General features: G+C 48.3%; 1 protein-coding gene across 1 annotated transcript in view; it reads left to right on the plus strand.

The window, feature by feature from the left end:
• Positions 1-3,482: 3,482 nt before the first annotated feature.
• Positions 3,483-15,929, plus strand: part of whrnb (whirlin b) — a gene marked incomplete at both ends in the record, with an annotated part of 37,137 nt that continues 24,690 nt past the window's right edge. Inside the window, 2 exons of the mRNA XM_084468164.1 lie at positions 3,483-4,274; positions 14,860-15,057. Of these exons, the coding sequence (XP_084324290.1) occupies positions 3,483-4,274; positions 14,860-15,057 (990 nt within the window). The remainder of the gene's footprint in view (positions 4,275-14,859; positions 15,058-15,929) is intronic.

Here is a 15,929-nt window from a genome sequence, read left to right on the forward strand (position 1 = left end):
TGGAGGCAGCTGTGTGTCCTGACTCACCATCTGACCTCCACAGTCGGTAGAACAAAAGCAGCACAAGGGAGCTGTGGGTCAGGGCCTACACTTCCCCCTGGGATAACTCAACCAACACACACAGTGTGTGTCCAAATGGGATCATCTTGTCTCTTTTTTTTTTTTTTTTTTCTTTTTCCTCCGCTTTCAACCCTTTTGTAATCAAACCTGCGACTGCCGGTGATAAAATGTAGACCACAGCGAACCACCAACAAACCCTTTCCCCGAGAAAAGTTACAGCTCGTTATCTGCCTTTAAAACTCAAACAACACAAGTGACTCACTTCCCGGCTGGCTAGCACTGTGTTTGTGTTCCTAGAGGCGATAGCAGCTGCAGCAGTACACCAGATCGTCTTCATCATTGTCATCATCAGGCAGTATGGGAGGGCGGGGGGGGTGGGGGGGGGCGCTAATTGCCACAAGGTAAATGTCAGGTGCTTTTAGCTGGCGTCACAAACGACGGAGGTGTGGAAAAAAAGCCGCCACAGAGAGGTGGAGGGCACGGAGACGCTGAGAGCTTCATTGAAACGCGTTACGAAACAGAGGCCCCTAATTACCCGCTTTATTCCCATGAGCGGGAAAAGCACCGCCCACCTCTTCCACTCTACACGGGCTAGCAGCCCAGGTTAATGTTACTCTGGGTATTACTGTTACTGTGTGATTAGGTCTGTCTGCTCTCCTGTCTGCCTGCTCTCCCGTCTGTCTGCTCTCCTGTCTGTCTGCCCTCCTGTCGGTCTACCCTCCAGTCTGTCTGCACTCCTGTCTGTCTGCACTCCTGTCGGTCTGCCCTCCCGTCTGTCTGCTCTCCTGTCTGCCCACCCTCCTATTTGTGGTGCAGTGCGGCACCTGTTAATGAGTGGCTTGTGTTCCCTCCCCACTGCCTGGGGAACCTAAGTGACCCTCGCAGGAACAAAAGGCCCACACCCCATTAAATTAAACAAATTGCTGCCCAGCCCCCTCGCTCCCTTTGGGCTAAACCAAACACAGCGTCTGGCTCTAGGTAACTACTACTTGGAGAGCCACTCGGATTGGTTTCTAAACTTGCCGAGGGTTCGAGAAGCAGAAGCTCTCTTATAGGTTGTAAAATAGTTGAAGAGTTACACAATAGTTAAGAGTTAGGTTAAATCCAGTGCTAGTGTAGTCTAGTTGACCTTAGTCTGCAGTTTTGTAGTTCTTTTTTTAACACAGTTTAATTGCTCATCCAGCTTTGCCAATGCCTTTTTGATGTTGAGTTTTTATACCAGGGTCAATTCATTGTTCTATTTATTTCATGAGTTATATATACAGTAGTCTGGCATAAACTGGCTGTACATCAGATGTACTTCTGACAGACAATGAGCTTCCTTTGTTACATGACAGGTCTTTTTTGGGGTGTAAATCTCCTAATCATTGTAATCATTTACAATCACATGACTAATTTCAGCTACACTTTCGTTCTTATCTTGAGATGAAATGTGTCAATCTAAGCTCTCAATAATGGCAAAAGTCAAATTCTATTAAAATATATAACAGGCTCTAGCTCGTCCTGTCGTGTATTTCAGTCTCTCTTTCACTACAGTATCCAGGGTTCATAGCACATGCAGGACAGTTGAGTGATGAGAGCTCAATAAATGAACAAGCTTGAGGAGAGGTCTGTCGCATCCCTGGTGGTCTGTGGAGGAGTGAGCTAGGGTTAGGGATGGCCCTCACCCTATTGACATCTTACATGAGGCCCACCCTTTGTTGGGATGGTCTAAACACCTCAGTATATACCCCAGTATAGACCATCTATAGACATTCTACAGACCCCCTCTTGGAACAGCATACACTGGTCTGCTAACAGTAGGCTCATTCCACAACATTTGAAAGGAGTCCGTCTCCAATGTACCAATGTGCTGTCCTAGTTGACCAAGCATGAACCTACCATTAAATGAACGGTCTGTATATTCTGTCACATGATTCCACATCGATATCCAATGCCCAAGAAGGTTCGACCAAATAAGTTGTGGAAAATAGATATGGCGTCCAAGACTGGACGCAGCAACACTGACAGAAGGCCATGCTCTCTGGCATGAAGCTACTGACGCTACATTGTGTTTGAGTTTGATGCTGAACAGTTTAGACCAGTGTGAGATTCGCGGCCCTACCTGTAGACACAACCCCTTCGGGGAATGAGAAACAGGAAGCTATGATGAAAGCTATAAATAGCCGTGTATAAATAGATCCGGGCTTGGGTTATGACGGAAGGAGTTTGCTAATGCAACTTGATCAGCTTAAGGAGCTGTCAGTCCCATCACCCACACAGACACCCACTGGATTCTGGATTCACCACAGCGCATTTGATAAAATCCTCGGTATTAAGTATTAAAAATCTAACTTTTAGAATGTGTATCAATGTAAGTTATAGGCCCGTAATGTTCGCTTTGCTGTGATCTGCGAGGGTCTTTGGTGTGATGCGTCGTGCGCGTCTGTTCTGCGCGCCTCTGTCGGGGAGGCTTGGTGAACACAGGCGACTTTATTATAATGCGGAGAGTTTCTCCGTCGACAAGCCATACTTTGTTGTTCCTGCTTCCATTCAACCCTAACGTCATCGGTTCAAACGCTTTCCAAAAATAAACATTTTCATCAAAAGTGTGGATATGTGTTGTCAGTTCCTAAGCAACGCGCATTTACGCAGACACGAACACCCAAGAGCACGAACATGCACACACGAACTCACGCACACGGGCACACACACACACACACACACACACACACACACACACACACACACACACACACACACACACACACACACACACACACGAGCACACGCTTACGCACACACGCGGACACACTCACTCTCGCGCTTAAATGAAAAAGTACCCACCGCATATGCGCTTGCGTCATTTCCTTTACCAAGACGGTGTTTGCGCGAGCGAGTTGGAAATGTCGATCGTCATAGGAACCTCCTCGCCGGTGACCTCGGAGCTGGTCGCGAGACGCCGAGTCCTCCGGGAGACGCGCAGGTGAATCCATCCGCTCCGTCTCCTCTCCTCGTCTCCCCTGGTTACCTTTCCGGATCTTACGACAGACTTTTCTGGACACCGTTTGATATATTTTTTTTTTTGTGGTCGGGAGAAAAGGTATGTTGATTGTGTTTGTGTGTGTTTGTTCCTGGATGAGCTGAAACTTTCTCAGATGAACTAAACACACCGATAACCTTATTGGATCAATATCTATCTCCGAGTTTACCTGAACAATATTCACACATGTTTTTGCTTGTTTTTATTACATTAAAGAGGGAGTCCTAGCTCGATAACCATAATTTCTTTGGGGCACTCTTTATTTATTATTTTCCTCGTTTAATAATGAATCTCCGCGGGGAAACCAACGGCAGGACGCGCTACCCGAGCCGGACCCCCGCTCCTCTGTCTCTGTCCTGCCAACGTGATGAGGGCGCAGTGAGTCTCGCGGTGCTGTAGGATGAGCGCAGACCTGGAGCGCGTTTCACTCAACACGTCGGTGACCTCGAGCGGCTCGGGCGACCGCAAGCTGTCGGCCAACGTCCGCCGGCTCCACCGCGCGCTCAACCTGCTGCTCAGCGACCCCGAGAGGGAGCGGTTCATCCACTGTCTCAACGTGTACCACGCCAAGCGCAACGTGTGCGACCTGGTGCACACCCTGCGCGTGATCCTCGACACGGACACCAAGCGCCAACTGCTGCCCATGTTGCGCCTGGTCATCCCGCGCTCCGACCAGCTGCTCTTCGACCAGTACACCTCGGAGGGCTTGTACCTGAAGACCGACCTGGGTCTGTTTCAGAGCAACAGTCCCACCAACAACATTGAAGCGCTTTTGGAAAGCGCCGGTCGTGGCGACAACGCGGGACTCCTCGAGCATCCTGACGCGCAGTGTGGCGGCTCCGGATGTCCCGATGGCTTCAGCACCACAGTTGACGGGACAGCTCCCGGCGCGTCTCCAGAGACGGCGCCCGGGACAGCGCCCGGTACCGCACCGGGGGGCCAGACCCTCGGCAGCAGCTTGTTCCTGGACTCGCCGTTCGGGGAGATCCGCCAGGTATCCCTGAGACGGAGCAAGAGCCACGAGGGTCTGGGGTTCAGCATCCGCGGCGGGTCGGAGCACGGAGTGGGGATTTACGTGTCTCTCGTGGAGCCGGGCTCGTCCGCCGAGCGCGAGGGGCTGAGGATCGGTGACCAGATAGTGGCCGTCAACGACGTGGTGTTCGACAGAGTCACGCACATAGATGCCGTCAAGGTAACGTGTGTGTGTGTGTGTGTGTGTGTGTGTGTGTGTGTGTGTGTGTGTGTGTGTGTGTGTGTGTGTGTGTGTGTGTGTGTGTGTGTGTGTGTGTGTGTGTGTGTGTGTGTGTGTGCGCGCGCGCGCGACTGTTATGTATTACTACAAGGCTATTATAATAAGGATACAGACAAGGAATCACTCATGTGTGTGTGGGTGTATGCGTGTGGGTGTATGCGCTTGTGGGTGTTATGTCTGTGTAGGCCAACATATCTGTGTGTTTGTGTGTGTCACATCCATGTTTGTTTCATCAGTCATTTTAATGAGGTCATAGCTTCCAGAAGGTTCTGAAGCTGCCCTGTGTTCGGTGTTGCCCTCCAGCAGTGTCATTCCTTTAGCTTGTATACAAATCATCTTACAAAACGTAAGCCCAGAACAATCAAAAGCTGTCTACTCTATATTGGAGCCCAGACAAAATAGTTCTGTTTTGCTGAGCAAGCAAAGTAAAAAAAACTGAAGAATTGGACTGGGGTGCAGAGTGTATAGCTGTGAGAACACAAGCTTAGTCAATTATTGATTCTTTCTTTTTAATTACTGCTCTTTAGTCGTAACCATCCAAAGTGACTCACAGTGAATTCAGATACATGTCATGAATGACCAGGTATAGGGTTAGCAAGTCCCCTTCACATGAAGCCTGTAGAAGCCCGCCATCTCCCAATTCAGGCTGAGACGGTGCAGCCCTAATCTGGGAATCAGCAGTCCTACTGCGTTAACAGATCTTCTGATCAAGCGCTATGTTAACGCTTTTTATGGCGAGACAGCACAGAGGCCCGGCCGGAAACCAACAACTGCAAGGGGCGGAGTTACACCTTGTTTCCGGTTTTATTGCAGAAATATTTAACAGAGGAGAAATTCATCAATTCATCAGTGGATGAAGCTTTCAGAAGGGGAGTTTAAAGGTGACATATGGCGCATTTCCACAGGAGGGTGCGGGTCGGTTCAATCTGCAAAGGTGCAGCATGGGTCACGTTTCCACCGCCAAAACTGGGTGTGATCCGGATTGAGCCGTATTGAGCCGTACTCTCTCGCAGTACTCCTCCGTTGAGGTACTGAGACACCTGAAAGGGTGCCGGCAAGTTTGAGCTACACACGCCGTCCGTTGATTGGTAGACAGAATCGTCCGTACCGTGCGACAGGGGGATAATATCAAACAAACACAGTACCCACAAGGTATTTCTCGCCAACGGCGGAAGCTTAATTTATTGAAGAAAATGTTGCGCAAAAGTTTGCCGTCCTTCTTGGACGTCCTACATTGTTGCTCTTTGTTCATTGTGCATGTTCTTCTTTTTCCTTGGATTTATTAGCAGGCTACACTGTGTCAGGCTGCTATGAGATCACGATGCTTACGTGGCAGCGGTGGAAACGAGAGCCGTAACTGAGCTGGGCTATACCACACCCTCACTACTGGGCTGAGGCGTGCTGGGTCCAAAGCGTACCCGCCAGTGGAAATGTGCCGTTATTCTACCACCAGGTGTGAGTGTGATGGCTGGATAGATCTACCAGCCTACCCAGTCTACCAGCCTACCCAGTGGACTGTAGCAAACCGTCAAGGTTCAAGGTTGCTTTATTTATACCCATGGGAAAATTTTGATTTTGCTCATTGCTCATCTATCCGTCAAACATCTAGGTGGACACGCCCACTTGTGATGGCAGAAGAGGCCGATTTTCAAAACGGCTTGTAACGGCTAATCACACTCACACTCACACTGGTATAATATGTCAAGTTTAACAAACAAAAGTCTTTAGGGGCTAGCCCCCCCGCCCCCCCCCCCCCCCCCCCAGTCTAAACTCTGGTGGGCCAACCTCCCACTGTCCACCAGCTCTGTGTGATGTTCTTGCTGTGGTTCATTCTGTTATGTAACAGTCATACAATGTGGAGAGCAAGACAGAGAGCGAGAGAGAGTGGCTGGAGAGAGGAGAGAGAGGGAGAGGTGAAGAGAGGAGGGGGAGAGAGTTGAGTGGTGAGAGAGTGGATGAGGAGAGGAGATGAGGGAGAGAGGAAGGATAGAGAGAGAGGAGAGGAGTGGAGGAGAAGAGAGGAGAGAGAGAAGATGAAGGAGAGGAGAGAGAGAGGGATATGAATGAGGAGGGAGAGGAGAGGTTAAAAGGGAGGAGGAAGAGGAGGGAGGGAGAGGAGAGGAAAGAGGGGCACTGAGGAGAGGAGAGGACGAGAGAGGAGTTTTGAGGATAGAGGAGAGAGGAGAGAGGAGTGTAAAGCCTATGAAAGCGCCTGTTTCTCAGGGCCACACAGAATCTCAGAGCTGGAATATTAATGCGAGCTGTGTTTGTAGTCACCATGCGTCTGTATGTCATCTGTACGGGTGTCATGAGCTTTAAGGGGATGGGCAGCTTGCAATTGGCTCAACTTATTTGTGTCCTTCCAGCGGTTTTGTTTAAGAAGCCTTGTTTGCAGTATTTTCTCCCTGAGTCCGACTTGTTTTTTCAGTCTGCCACCTCAGGCGCAGGCTGGGGGATTGTTGTTATGGAAGGGCGGAATAGCGCAGAATAACACGGTCAGGATTCTCTATTCATCCGCCCATAGAGCTGCAGATAAAGAGGAGGCTGACTGATCTAACAATCATTCAGCCGGAGACGGAGTACAGCGTTTGACGCACACCGGGGGGAGAAGGTGTTTTTAGCTTTCAAGTCCCAAGGCAGACGGGCCTTTTTAAATCCACCGGCTGCAAAAAAAACAAGACGAGTATTACAGCGGTGTGTCGATCCGATATTGCCCTAGATAGATACAGTACACAGCGATGTACCGTGGCCCTGATAACAATAAGTAGGCCGTTGTTGTAAACCCAGCAGGCCGCTTAAGGTCAAGAAACTAATAATGTCCTGCAGCTCTCAGTCCTCCCGCCATGACATTAATGAAGTCATTAAAACAATAATGTTCCCTGTTCATATGTGTTATTTCCCAGACGCTCTCGCTCGTCTCCCTCTCTCTCTTTCTCTCTCGGTCTCTCGGTCTCTCTCTCTTTCTCTCTCTCATCAAATGAGTTATTCATCTGATATGCTAATAACACCGGCAACATTTAAATAACTGTAACCCATGCGTGTGTGTGTGTGTGTGTGCATGTATCAGTGTTGTCTGTGCGTGTTTGTCAGGTTGTGTGGGTGTGTTTTTGAAGGCCAACTTCTACATCTACAGTTTTACTTCAAAGCTGTGTGCATAGTTATACAGTATAGTATAGTTATACTATATACTGAAGGACAGCATACATTAGACAACACAAATGCAGGACTTTTCTTTCCAAAAGACTTGTGTTTCTCTTTGGCTGGGATAACACAGGTGACAGACCAACTGCTGGGTTGTCTATCCAATACCGGCTACAGTCTATCGGTCCTGGGACACATTCAATTCTTCATCCAAAAACAGTTCTATATCTAAAACAGTTAGCATAATGGTCCTGCATCCTGCTCAGGAATGCCTACAGGTAGACCGTCAACGTTGGGGTTTGAACCAAGAAGCTTTGGGCTAGAGAGACTATCCTACGCACCTGAAACCTCTCGCATCTCCTCAAGGTTCACTATCACCTTGTTATCCATCCTGTCTGGCAGAGCTGCTCTCTGCTTTACATTCCCATCCTCTTTCATCGGCTTGTTGTTCTCGGAACAGAAAGTGTAATGTATTTATCAGCATACTTAAATGTTCATTAATACTAATTATCCTTTTTATCTCATCATGGTGTCGTGGGAGTTTGTTTGTTTTGTCCTCATTCTGGTAGACTGCCAGCGGGCTGGTCGCCACGGCTACCACTGTGATGGTTTATGGCACAAAATGGTTTCGGTCGATAGCATCTTTTGTAGCGGCGTGCTAATCGCATAGCGCCGCTGGCAGGCGTTATGGCAGACACCGTAGAGATGTATAGCGTAGGCGCTCGCAGACAGTGGTCCAAATTTTCCTCTACACAAGTCCTGAAAAGAAGGCTGTGTCATCAGTGATGTACCCTTAAGAACATTCATGGTTTTATACAAATGCATAATTTACTATATTTGTATTTCCTTACTGTACTCTTTATTTTGTAGTTGATGTCCTCTCGAGTAGAAAATTCAAACTAACTTTTCCGTTGGACCAATAAAGTAATCTGCATAGGATTACTTAAATAAGAGAGTCTGTCCTGATCTGTCCTTCAACATCGGGACAGAAGACCCTGAGTGACGTGGCTCAAGAAAACAGACGATAACTCCCTGCAGAAATAAAGGATAAGCCACATGTTATCAGTGTCTAAAAGTGGGAATGGCAGTGTGCACAATAACATAAATATACATATTATTTTGTAATGATAACCGCAGTGGGAAATAAGGAGTTGCTGGGCCTTTTCTTTGAACTCTGATACTGGTGTGGTACTGGGTCCGCTCAAGGATGAAAAAGCCCACTGATCTGAGTAGATTTAGTGGATCCACCATCAGACGTATCGCATGTTTTGAAGCTTTTCCACAGCAGTACGACTCGCTGTTGGATGAATCTGTGAGCGCTGACTCTAGAGAATATAGATTACACGCGCACAAACACACACACCCACACACACACACACACACACACACACACAAACCCTCTAATACACACGCTTGCGCCCACGCCGCCCCCTGATTTCCTTGGGTGTTTTTTTTCCTTTAAAATCTCTGGCTGTTGGTTGGCTGCTGCTATTGTCGAGTGTCCTTGAACACAGCTCTCCATTTTTCAAAGTGCTGATTCTAGTTAACAATTGTGTGTGTGTGTGTGTGTGTGTGTGTGTGTGTGTGTGTGTGTGTGTGTGGGAGGTAGCCAATGGGAAACAAGCTTAAGGTGATGGAAAATAGTACCATGACCAGCTGCAGATCATGGAGTGTGAACACATGTGTGTGTGTCTGTGTGTGTGCATCTAATTGTGTGTGTATGTGCGTGTGTTTGATTGTTTTTGTACATCTGATTGTGTGTGTGTGTGTGTGTGTGTGTGTGTGTGTCAGGTGCATTAACAGTGATAGATGAAAGCGTTTGGGGACACAGCTGGTGGGCCGAAATTAAAAGTGGCAATTTAACTCAACACACACACACACAAGCACACGCACACGCACACGCAGACAAGCAAGCAACTCACCCGCTCACTTACTAACACGAAAGCAAGCAACTCACTTGCTCACTCACTTACATGCTCACACACTCATGAGAGAGAGAGAGAGAGAGAGAGAGAGAGAGAGAGAGAGAGAGAGAGAGACTTGAGACTTGAGACTTGAGTTCTTAAGCTAATAATAAATGTGTCCAAAGTATAGAAAGAGTAATGTCACTAAGCCGGTTAGAAAAGGGCAAAATAAAACAAAAGATAGAGCGACGGTAGAGCAGAGCGACAGCAGCACTGGTTTGAAAAAAAGCCAGACTCAAACTGGAGCTGTTCTCTGGTATTAGAGCTGAAGGGTTTCATGGCCCAACCGCTGCTTGACTGCATCACAGCGGAAGAGAGAGAGAAGTCCGCTAATGGACTCACTCTCTCTCCGTTCTCTACCGTTTTGTCAGACTTTTCTTGCCCTTTTGTTGTTTGCGTTTTTTTTTTTTTTTTTTACCCAATGAAAGAGAGAAAGTAGGGCAGCCTTTATCACCAAGTCACGCAGAACAGACAGGCCAAAGTAAACTCACATTTACTTTGGCTCACACAACTGTTCAAGTCCAAAGATAGTTAAGTTTGGTGGGTGTTTGTGGGGAAGGGGGGCGGGTGTTTGGTGGGTGTTACACAAGGTGAGACACCCCCATCCTCTGTTTGGCTGAAGCCTGCCTCTAAGCCCTCCTCCACGTCCCTCTCTCTCTTGTGCAGCCTCCTCCATCCGCCCTCGTCAAAAGGTCCCACACCAGCACCACCCCCCCCCCCCTCCACTAGCCCTGTTTCATCTCTCTCTCTCTCTCTCTCTCTCTCTCTCTCTCTCTCTCTCTCTCTCTCTCTCTCTCTCTCGTTTTTGGGGGGTCACTAAAATACATGCGTGCACTCAAACAATTGCAATCGTTGAACTTGAATGGATAAGTCACGTGGTCCTTGTTTGGACTATAATAAGAACACCAAGTTATTCCATCGGGTGCCATCAGGTGGAGTGGGCGGAGAATGCGTGTATAGATATATATACATCGTCCACAACACGCTCCAGAGTACCACTAGTCTGTCCATTAAGCAGCCACTCTGTGGAGCTGGTTGGCTCCAAACCTGTAGGCACTCGGCCGGGAATACAATCCCGCTTCCTGTTTGGTGACTACATCTGCTGTGGTGATGTAATGGCATGGCAGCGATGTGAATGGACAGCACCCACGGTCATCTGCTATTAAAGTCTGACTCGCTCTTCCCCGCCTCTGTCCTGCCCTTTCCTCCTCTGTCCTCTTCTCCCCTCCTTTGCTATTCTCTTCTCTCCTCCCTTCCTCTTCTCTTCTCCTCTCCTCTCCCCTCACCCCGTCTACCCCTCCTCTCCCCTTCTCCTCTCCCCTCCTCCTCCACTCTTCCCTCTCCTCCTCCTCTCTCCTCCCCATTTATAACCCTCTTATCCCCTTCTCCCCTCCCCTCCTCCTCTCCCTTCCTCTCCCCTCCTCCTCTCCTCTCCTCTCCCTTCTTCTCCCCTCATATTCTCCTTTCCCTTCCTCTCCCCTTCCCTTCCATATTTTCAGTTTTAACGCAGCATGTTTACCATGTTACTTTGCTTAGTTTATCTGGGTCATTCTTGTCTCACCCAGAGGAGGATAACACAAATGAACAACATCAGCTATAACATTTGTATATGAATATGTATATTTGGCATACAATATGCATAATTCACTTTTTCTTATAACATCTTGTATTGTTCTCATTATTATTTTAACATGGAGTAATTTTATTTCTAGCTTACATCGGGGATGGCTGAGGTCCCTTGCCAGGTGTCCTGCTCTTCTAGTCTCTTCTATTTAATCCAGATCTATGCATGTCTAATTAGTGAAAAGATGTGCATAGTTTCCCCAGAAGTGGGGGCACTGAACATAAGTTATAATAAGTTCTAAACATAAATATTGAATCACAGCAGCATCTGGAAGTTCTCCTGCCACTCAACCTCTAACCAATGTCACTGTTTGCTCTAACCAATGTCACAAGTTTTCGGTTTGTTTTGTCTGAGGATTTTACGGTATGGCAGCTCCTCGTTTGAATTTGATATTCCGTGAAATTGTCTGAAGGCTGAACGGTCTCTGGAAATCACTCTGTCTCAGAGATGCTAGTCCAGTCTCTTTGTGACCTTACCGTATTCCACATCAGTGTATGTCGGACAGACAGACACAGACACAGTCAGACAGGGCGACAGAGAGACAGCAGCGAGAGACAGGACGGAGAGACAGCTAGATCAGTTTCCCAGAGCAGATCAACCGTCCTATATAACTGAACGGCCCGACATATCATTAGATATTAATAGTGATGTATTGCTGTATAATAACAGTCACATATCTCTGGAAGATTGGTGAGCAGCAGCATCCATTATCCGTCAGTGTGTCTGTGGTTGCAGAACTACTCCACCCTCCCTCTCTAAACCCCGGGCCTGTTAAACCAATGCAGCTACCTGATAGCCGCTAGCCTTGGCTGTGTTGGCTACTCGGTGTCTGGCTAACAGGTCCCCTGGCTAGCTTAGCTTAGCTGGGGGACCCCCACAGCATCAATCATCCTGACATTGTTGGTGACCTTGAAGGGCAGACCGTCTGAAACGGCAGTTTGGCATGCAAGTATGTAACAAATCCATTGAGACTCTTTGTAATGTACCGTGCATGCACAGACCGGAAAATGAACTTGAATGTGACATCACTTAAGACGAGACTAACACTAAGTTTCACATATCTCCCGTTAATGAACCGAGATGCCGACCTGTGAGCTCCTTAAGGACAGAGACCACGAAAAGCTCTTCCCTCTCCTCCTCCTCTCCTTTTTAATCTTTTAAAAGTTGATGTGGGTTTCCTGTGAGGGGGAGGAGTGTGTGTGCCAGCACTCTACTTAGAGAGCTCGAAAACTTTATTATGAACACACGCGTGCACGCACACAGGCACACGCACGCACACACACAAAAACACACAGACACTATACTGACATGCACACGCAGAGGAGGAGGGGAGGACTCAAAAAGATTTAAAAAGGGGAACATGATTGGGCAGTATTAGAGCGGTTGAATTATACCCCCTAATATCTGCAGTCTAGTCAGATCTGCCTAATGACTCATAGCCACAAGGAAAGTGGGCTTAAGAAAAAAGTCTGTGTTGTAATAATCAAATGCACAGTATGACACAGGGTCATTCTGAACCATGAGATATTTGAGAGATGGCAGCAGAAACTACATAGGCAGAGAAAATCTGAAAAATTAGTCATCTATAAAGGCAAACAGCAACAATGCAAGGGTTGCAAGAAAATCCTCTGACCTAAAAATGGTTTGGATGATGTGTGTGTATAGGCTGTGTTAAGCGAAAGGGAAGGTGGTGTGAGTGGAGGTGGCCATGGTAATGTGGGGTTAATTCAGGACATGGCTGTAGACACCACACCTGACGCAGATTACTCTCTCTCTCTCTCTCTCTCTCTCTCTCTCTCTCTCTCTCTCTCTCTCTCTCTCAGCCTGAATATACTAATCTGATCTAATCAACATCTGCTTGCACAGCACTTTGTGCAGTGTGTGTGTGTGTGTGTGTGTGTGTGTGTGTGTGTGTGTGTGTGTGTGCGTGCGTGCGTGCGTGCGTGCGTGCGTGTGCGCGCGTGCGCGCACGCTCGCTCGCTCGCTCGCTCGCTCGCTCGCTCGCGCGTGTGTGTGGCTAATATGTGTGCCAGTGTCTCTTTCCCTCCATCCCTTCATCCATCTCTCTGTAGGTCGTGGGTTTTGATTTTTGAATTTTAGAAAATTGATTCCCAATGCTTGCAGCAGTCAACACAGAACACACACAAAGAGACCCAGACACACATGTCTGTGTCCTTTATATAGCACTTGTACTCAAAGTACTCAAAGACATTTTGCAGCAGTGAAAACACAATATCATAAAGTAAACGTAGGCTAGGACAGAGGGGTGAAGGGGGGGGGGGGGAACAAACCAGACAAGGCAAAATGTACGCATGACGCACGCATCACCACAAACATCCGTCACCCCCCACCCTGGGGTGACAGTCGTCCGATGCAGCCCACCAGAGGAGCACTGGTCCGGGGACAGGATATACACGGTGTTAACGGGTCCGCCACAGGGCTGCGACGCGGGGAGAATCTTGTATCACTGTTAGCTGTTCTCATATTGTGAAATCAAAGCTGCAGTAGCAGCAGGGGACGTTGGGGGGGGGGGGGGGGGGGGGGCGGGCTTTCGGTATTGTGCAACACCCCTAAAGAATGACCAATGACGGGGAGGGGGACAGAGAGCAGGGGCAGCACTAACCTGCGGCAAAAGGAGGAAGAGGAGGCTATTGATTAAGGCTTACGGAGGATTGAATAAGGATTTTTGTTGTGCTTGTCCAGACAAGCAGAGAGAGGCTCGATATTTCGGGATAGATACAGTGCACAGGGGGGGGACGGCTGGCTTATTTGGCAATCGATCAATACACGTACATCTGCAGTTGATGTTTACTTATATCATAGAGGGATAGACAGTTATGAGGCGAAGGAGCAAAGGGTTAACGGTGGGTGGGAAACCGTGCAAGGGAAAAGCATTTGAACGATTGATGGAGCGAGAGAGAAGTAGCTACACATAAATGGGGGATTGATGGTTAGAGCGAGAGGGAGAGAGCGAGAAAGAGCGGTCATACATCTAGAGCTAAGTAGCTGGGTGAAGCCCTGGCAACGGGGCCCCAGAACCCTTCCGTCCATCATCATGAACACGGCCATGGGATCTCAGGGAGACAGAGAGAGTGTGAGGGTACGAGAGAGAGAGAGAGTAAGAGAGAATGAGAGAGAGGGATGGATGGAGAGATAGAGAGAGAGGCAGAGACAGAGAAAGAGTTGGAGTTATGGTTGAGGGAAGGCAAGAGGAAGAATATAGTCGTAATTACAATCCCCTCCCACTGCCGTCCGTCTATCAGGACCTAAATGTTCTTGTTCATCCATCACCCAGCTGGATGTAGTTCTCTCTTGTGTCGCTCGACCGATCATTCCTGTACACCAGAAGTGACATGGCATGACGAAAAACAACAACAAACAAACAAACAAACAAAAACTCTCAATACACAGAGAAGACTCGTTGTCTCTTTCACTCGCTCTCTCTCTCCTTCTTTCTCTTCTTCTCTCTCTTAACACGACTTTCTCTCGCAGGACACGGCAAAACCCCTAATCATTAAGAGGTGTGTGTGTGTGTGTGTGTGTGTGTGTGTGTGTGTGTGTGTGTGTGTGTGTGTGTGTGTGTGTGTGTGTGTGTGTGCGCGCTTTGATGAATGGCACGTCTTACAAGTATTGAAAAAGTAGGAGGTATACCGCTTTATTAATTAATCAAAACTTTTATTTCAACTGACCTTGTTCGCAACGTCCCTTCCCTCGCCCATCTCTATGGCAACGCCGATGAGAAACCCACAATTATCAACCTCTGTAATCCATCAACTGTCCTCCCTATGGTCCTCAGGTGCTGAAAGGAAGCAAGACGCTGGCCATGTCTGTGTGCTCGGTGGGGCGTGTCCCCGGGGGCTACATCACCAACCACATCTACAGCTGGGTGGACCCCCAGGGCCGCTGCGTGTCTCCCCCACCACCCCCCGACCAGCAGGACCCCGGCCCGGGGCCCGACGGCGCCAGGCCCCCACGCAGCGTGGAGGAGAGAACGGTAGGCCACACATGGTCCAAAGTGTACTGTTTTAATGTTTCTATTTTTTCATCAATGTTCAATCATTTTTGTAGTTTGGCAGTTTGTTTGTTTTAACGGAGAGCTAAAGCCATGGCTGCTTGGTTGGAATCGCACCTGCGTTCTCAACAAGGTGTAATTGCTATTGGTTGTTAGCATATTAGTGTATGCCACATGTTACTAGGAAACCAATTAGATTCAAGGACTCTGTGTTACAGATGACTCAGAGTCTAAACAGTTCATTTACCAGAAACCGAGTTGTTGTTTGGCAGTTAAATGGTTGTACAGACCAGGCACTTTTGTGTTATTGACTATTGAATAACAGACGCGATTGTCCAAAGTGACGTATAGTCAATTCAGAGACATGTCATTAAGTCAGGTTTTAGAGAGAGAGAGAATGAGAGAGAGAGAGAGAGAACGCGGTGTATAGGGCGTCTCTCATCGGGGGGGTAGGGTGTGTCTGACCAGCGGAGTGTGAGTCCGAGCGTTGGCGCTAAGTGGCCAAGCTATCGTGTCGTCTTCGTTCAGCGGAGATAACCTCTTCCAATAATAGAAAGCAGCTGAGTCTCCAGATCTAATTGGGTGTGAACCTGCTGAGGTACAGGTATGGGATCAGAGGTGATCAACCCCCCCGGAACACAAACCGGTGTGCAGTGTGCCGCGGTGTTTGCCCGGTCATCACTGTCAATCACCGGTTAGACGCCGGTCCTTAGTCCGCTGTTCTCGCCGGGTCGATACTTTCGCCGAGGCGAAACCGTTGTTAGCCCTCCGTTGGTTAAACCAATCAGATTGGCAACCCTATTTGAGGGCTGGATGTCGATATGTTTCTACCTCAACGCATCAGGAGCTTCCGT

The sequence above is a fragment of the Micromesistius poutassou genome (assembly GCF_964030765.1).
Source record: "Micromesistius poutassou genome assembly, chromosome: 5".
Classification (NCBI taxonomy): Eukaryota; Metazoa; Chordata; class Actinopteri; order Gadiformes; family Gadidae; genus Micromesistius; species Micromesistius poutassou.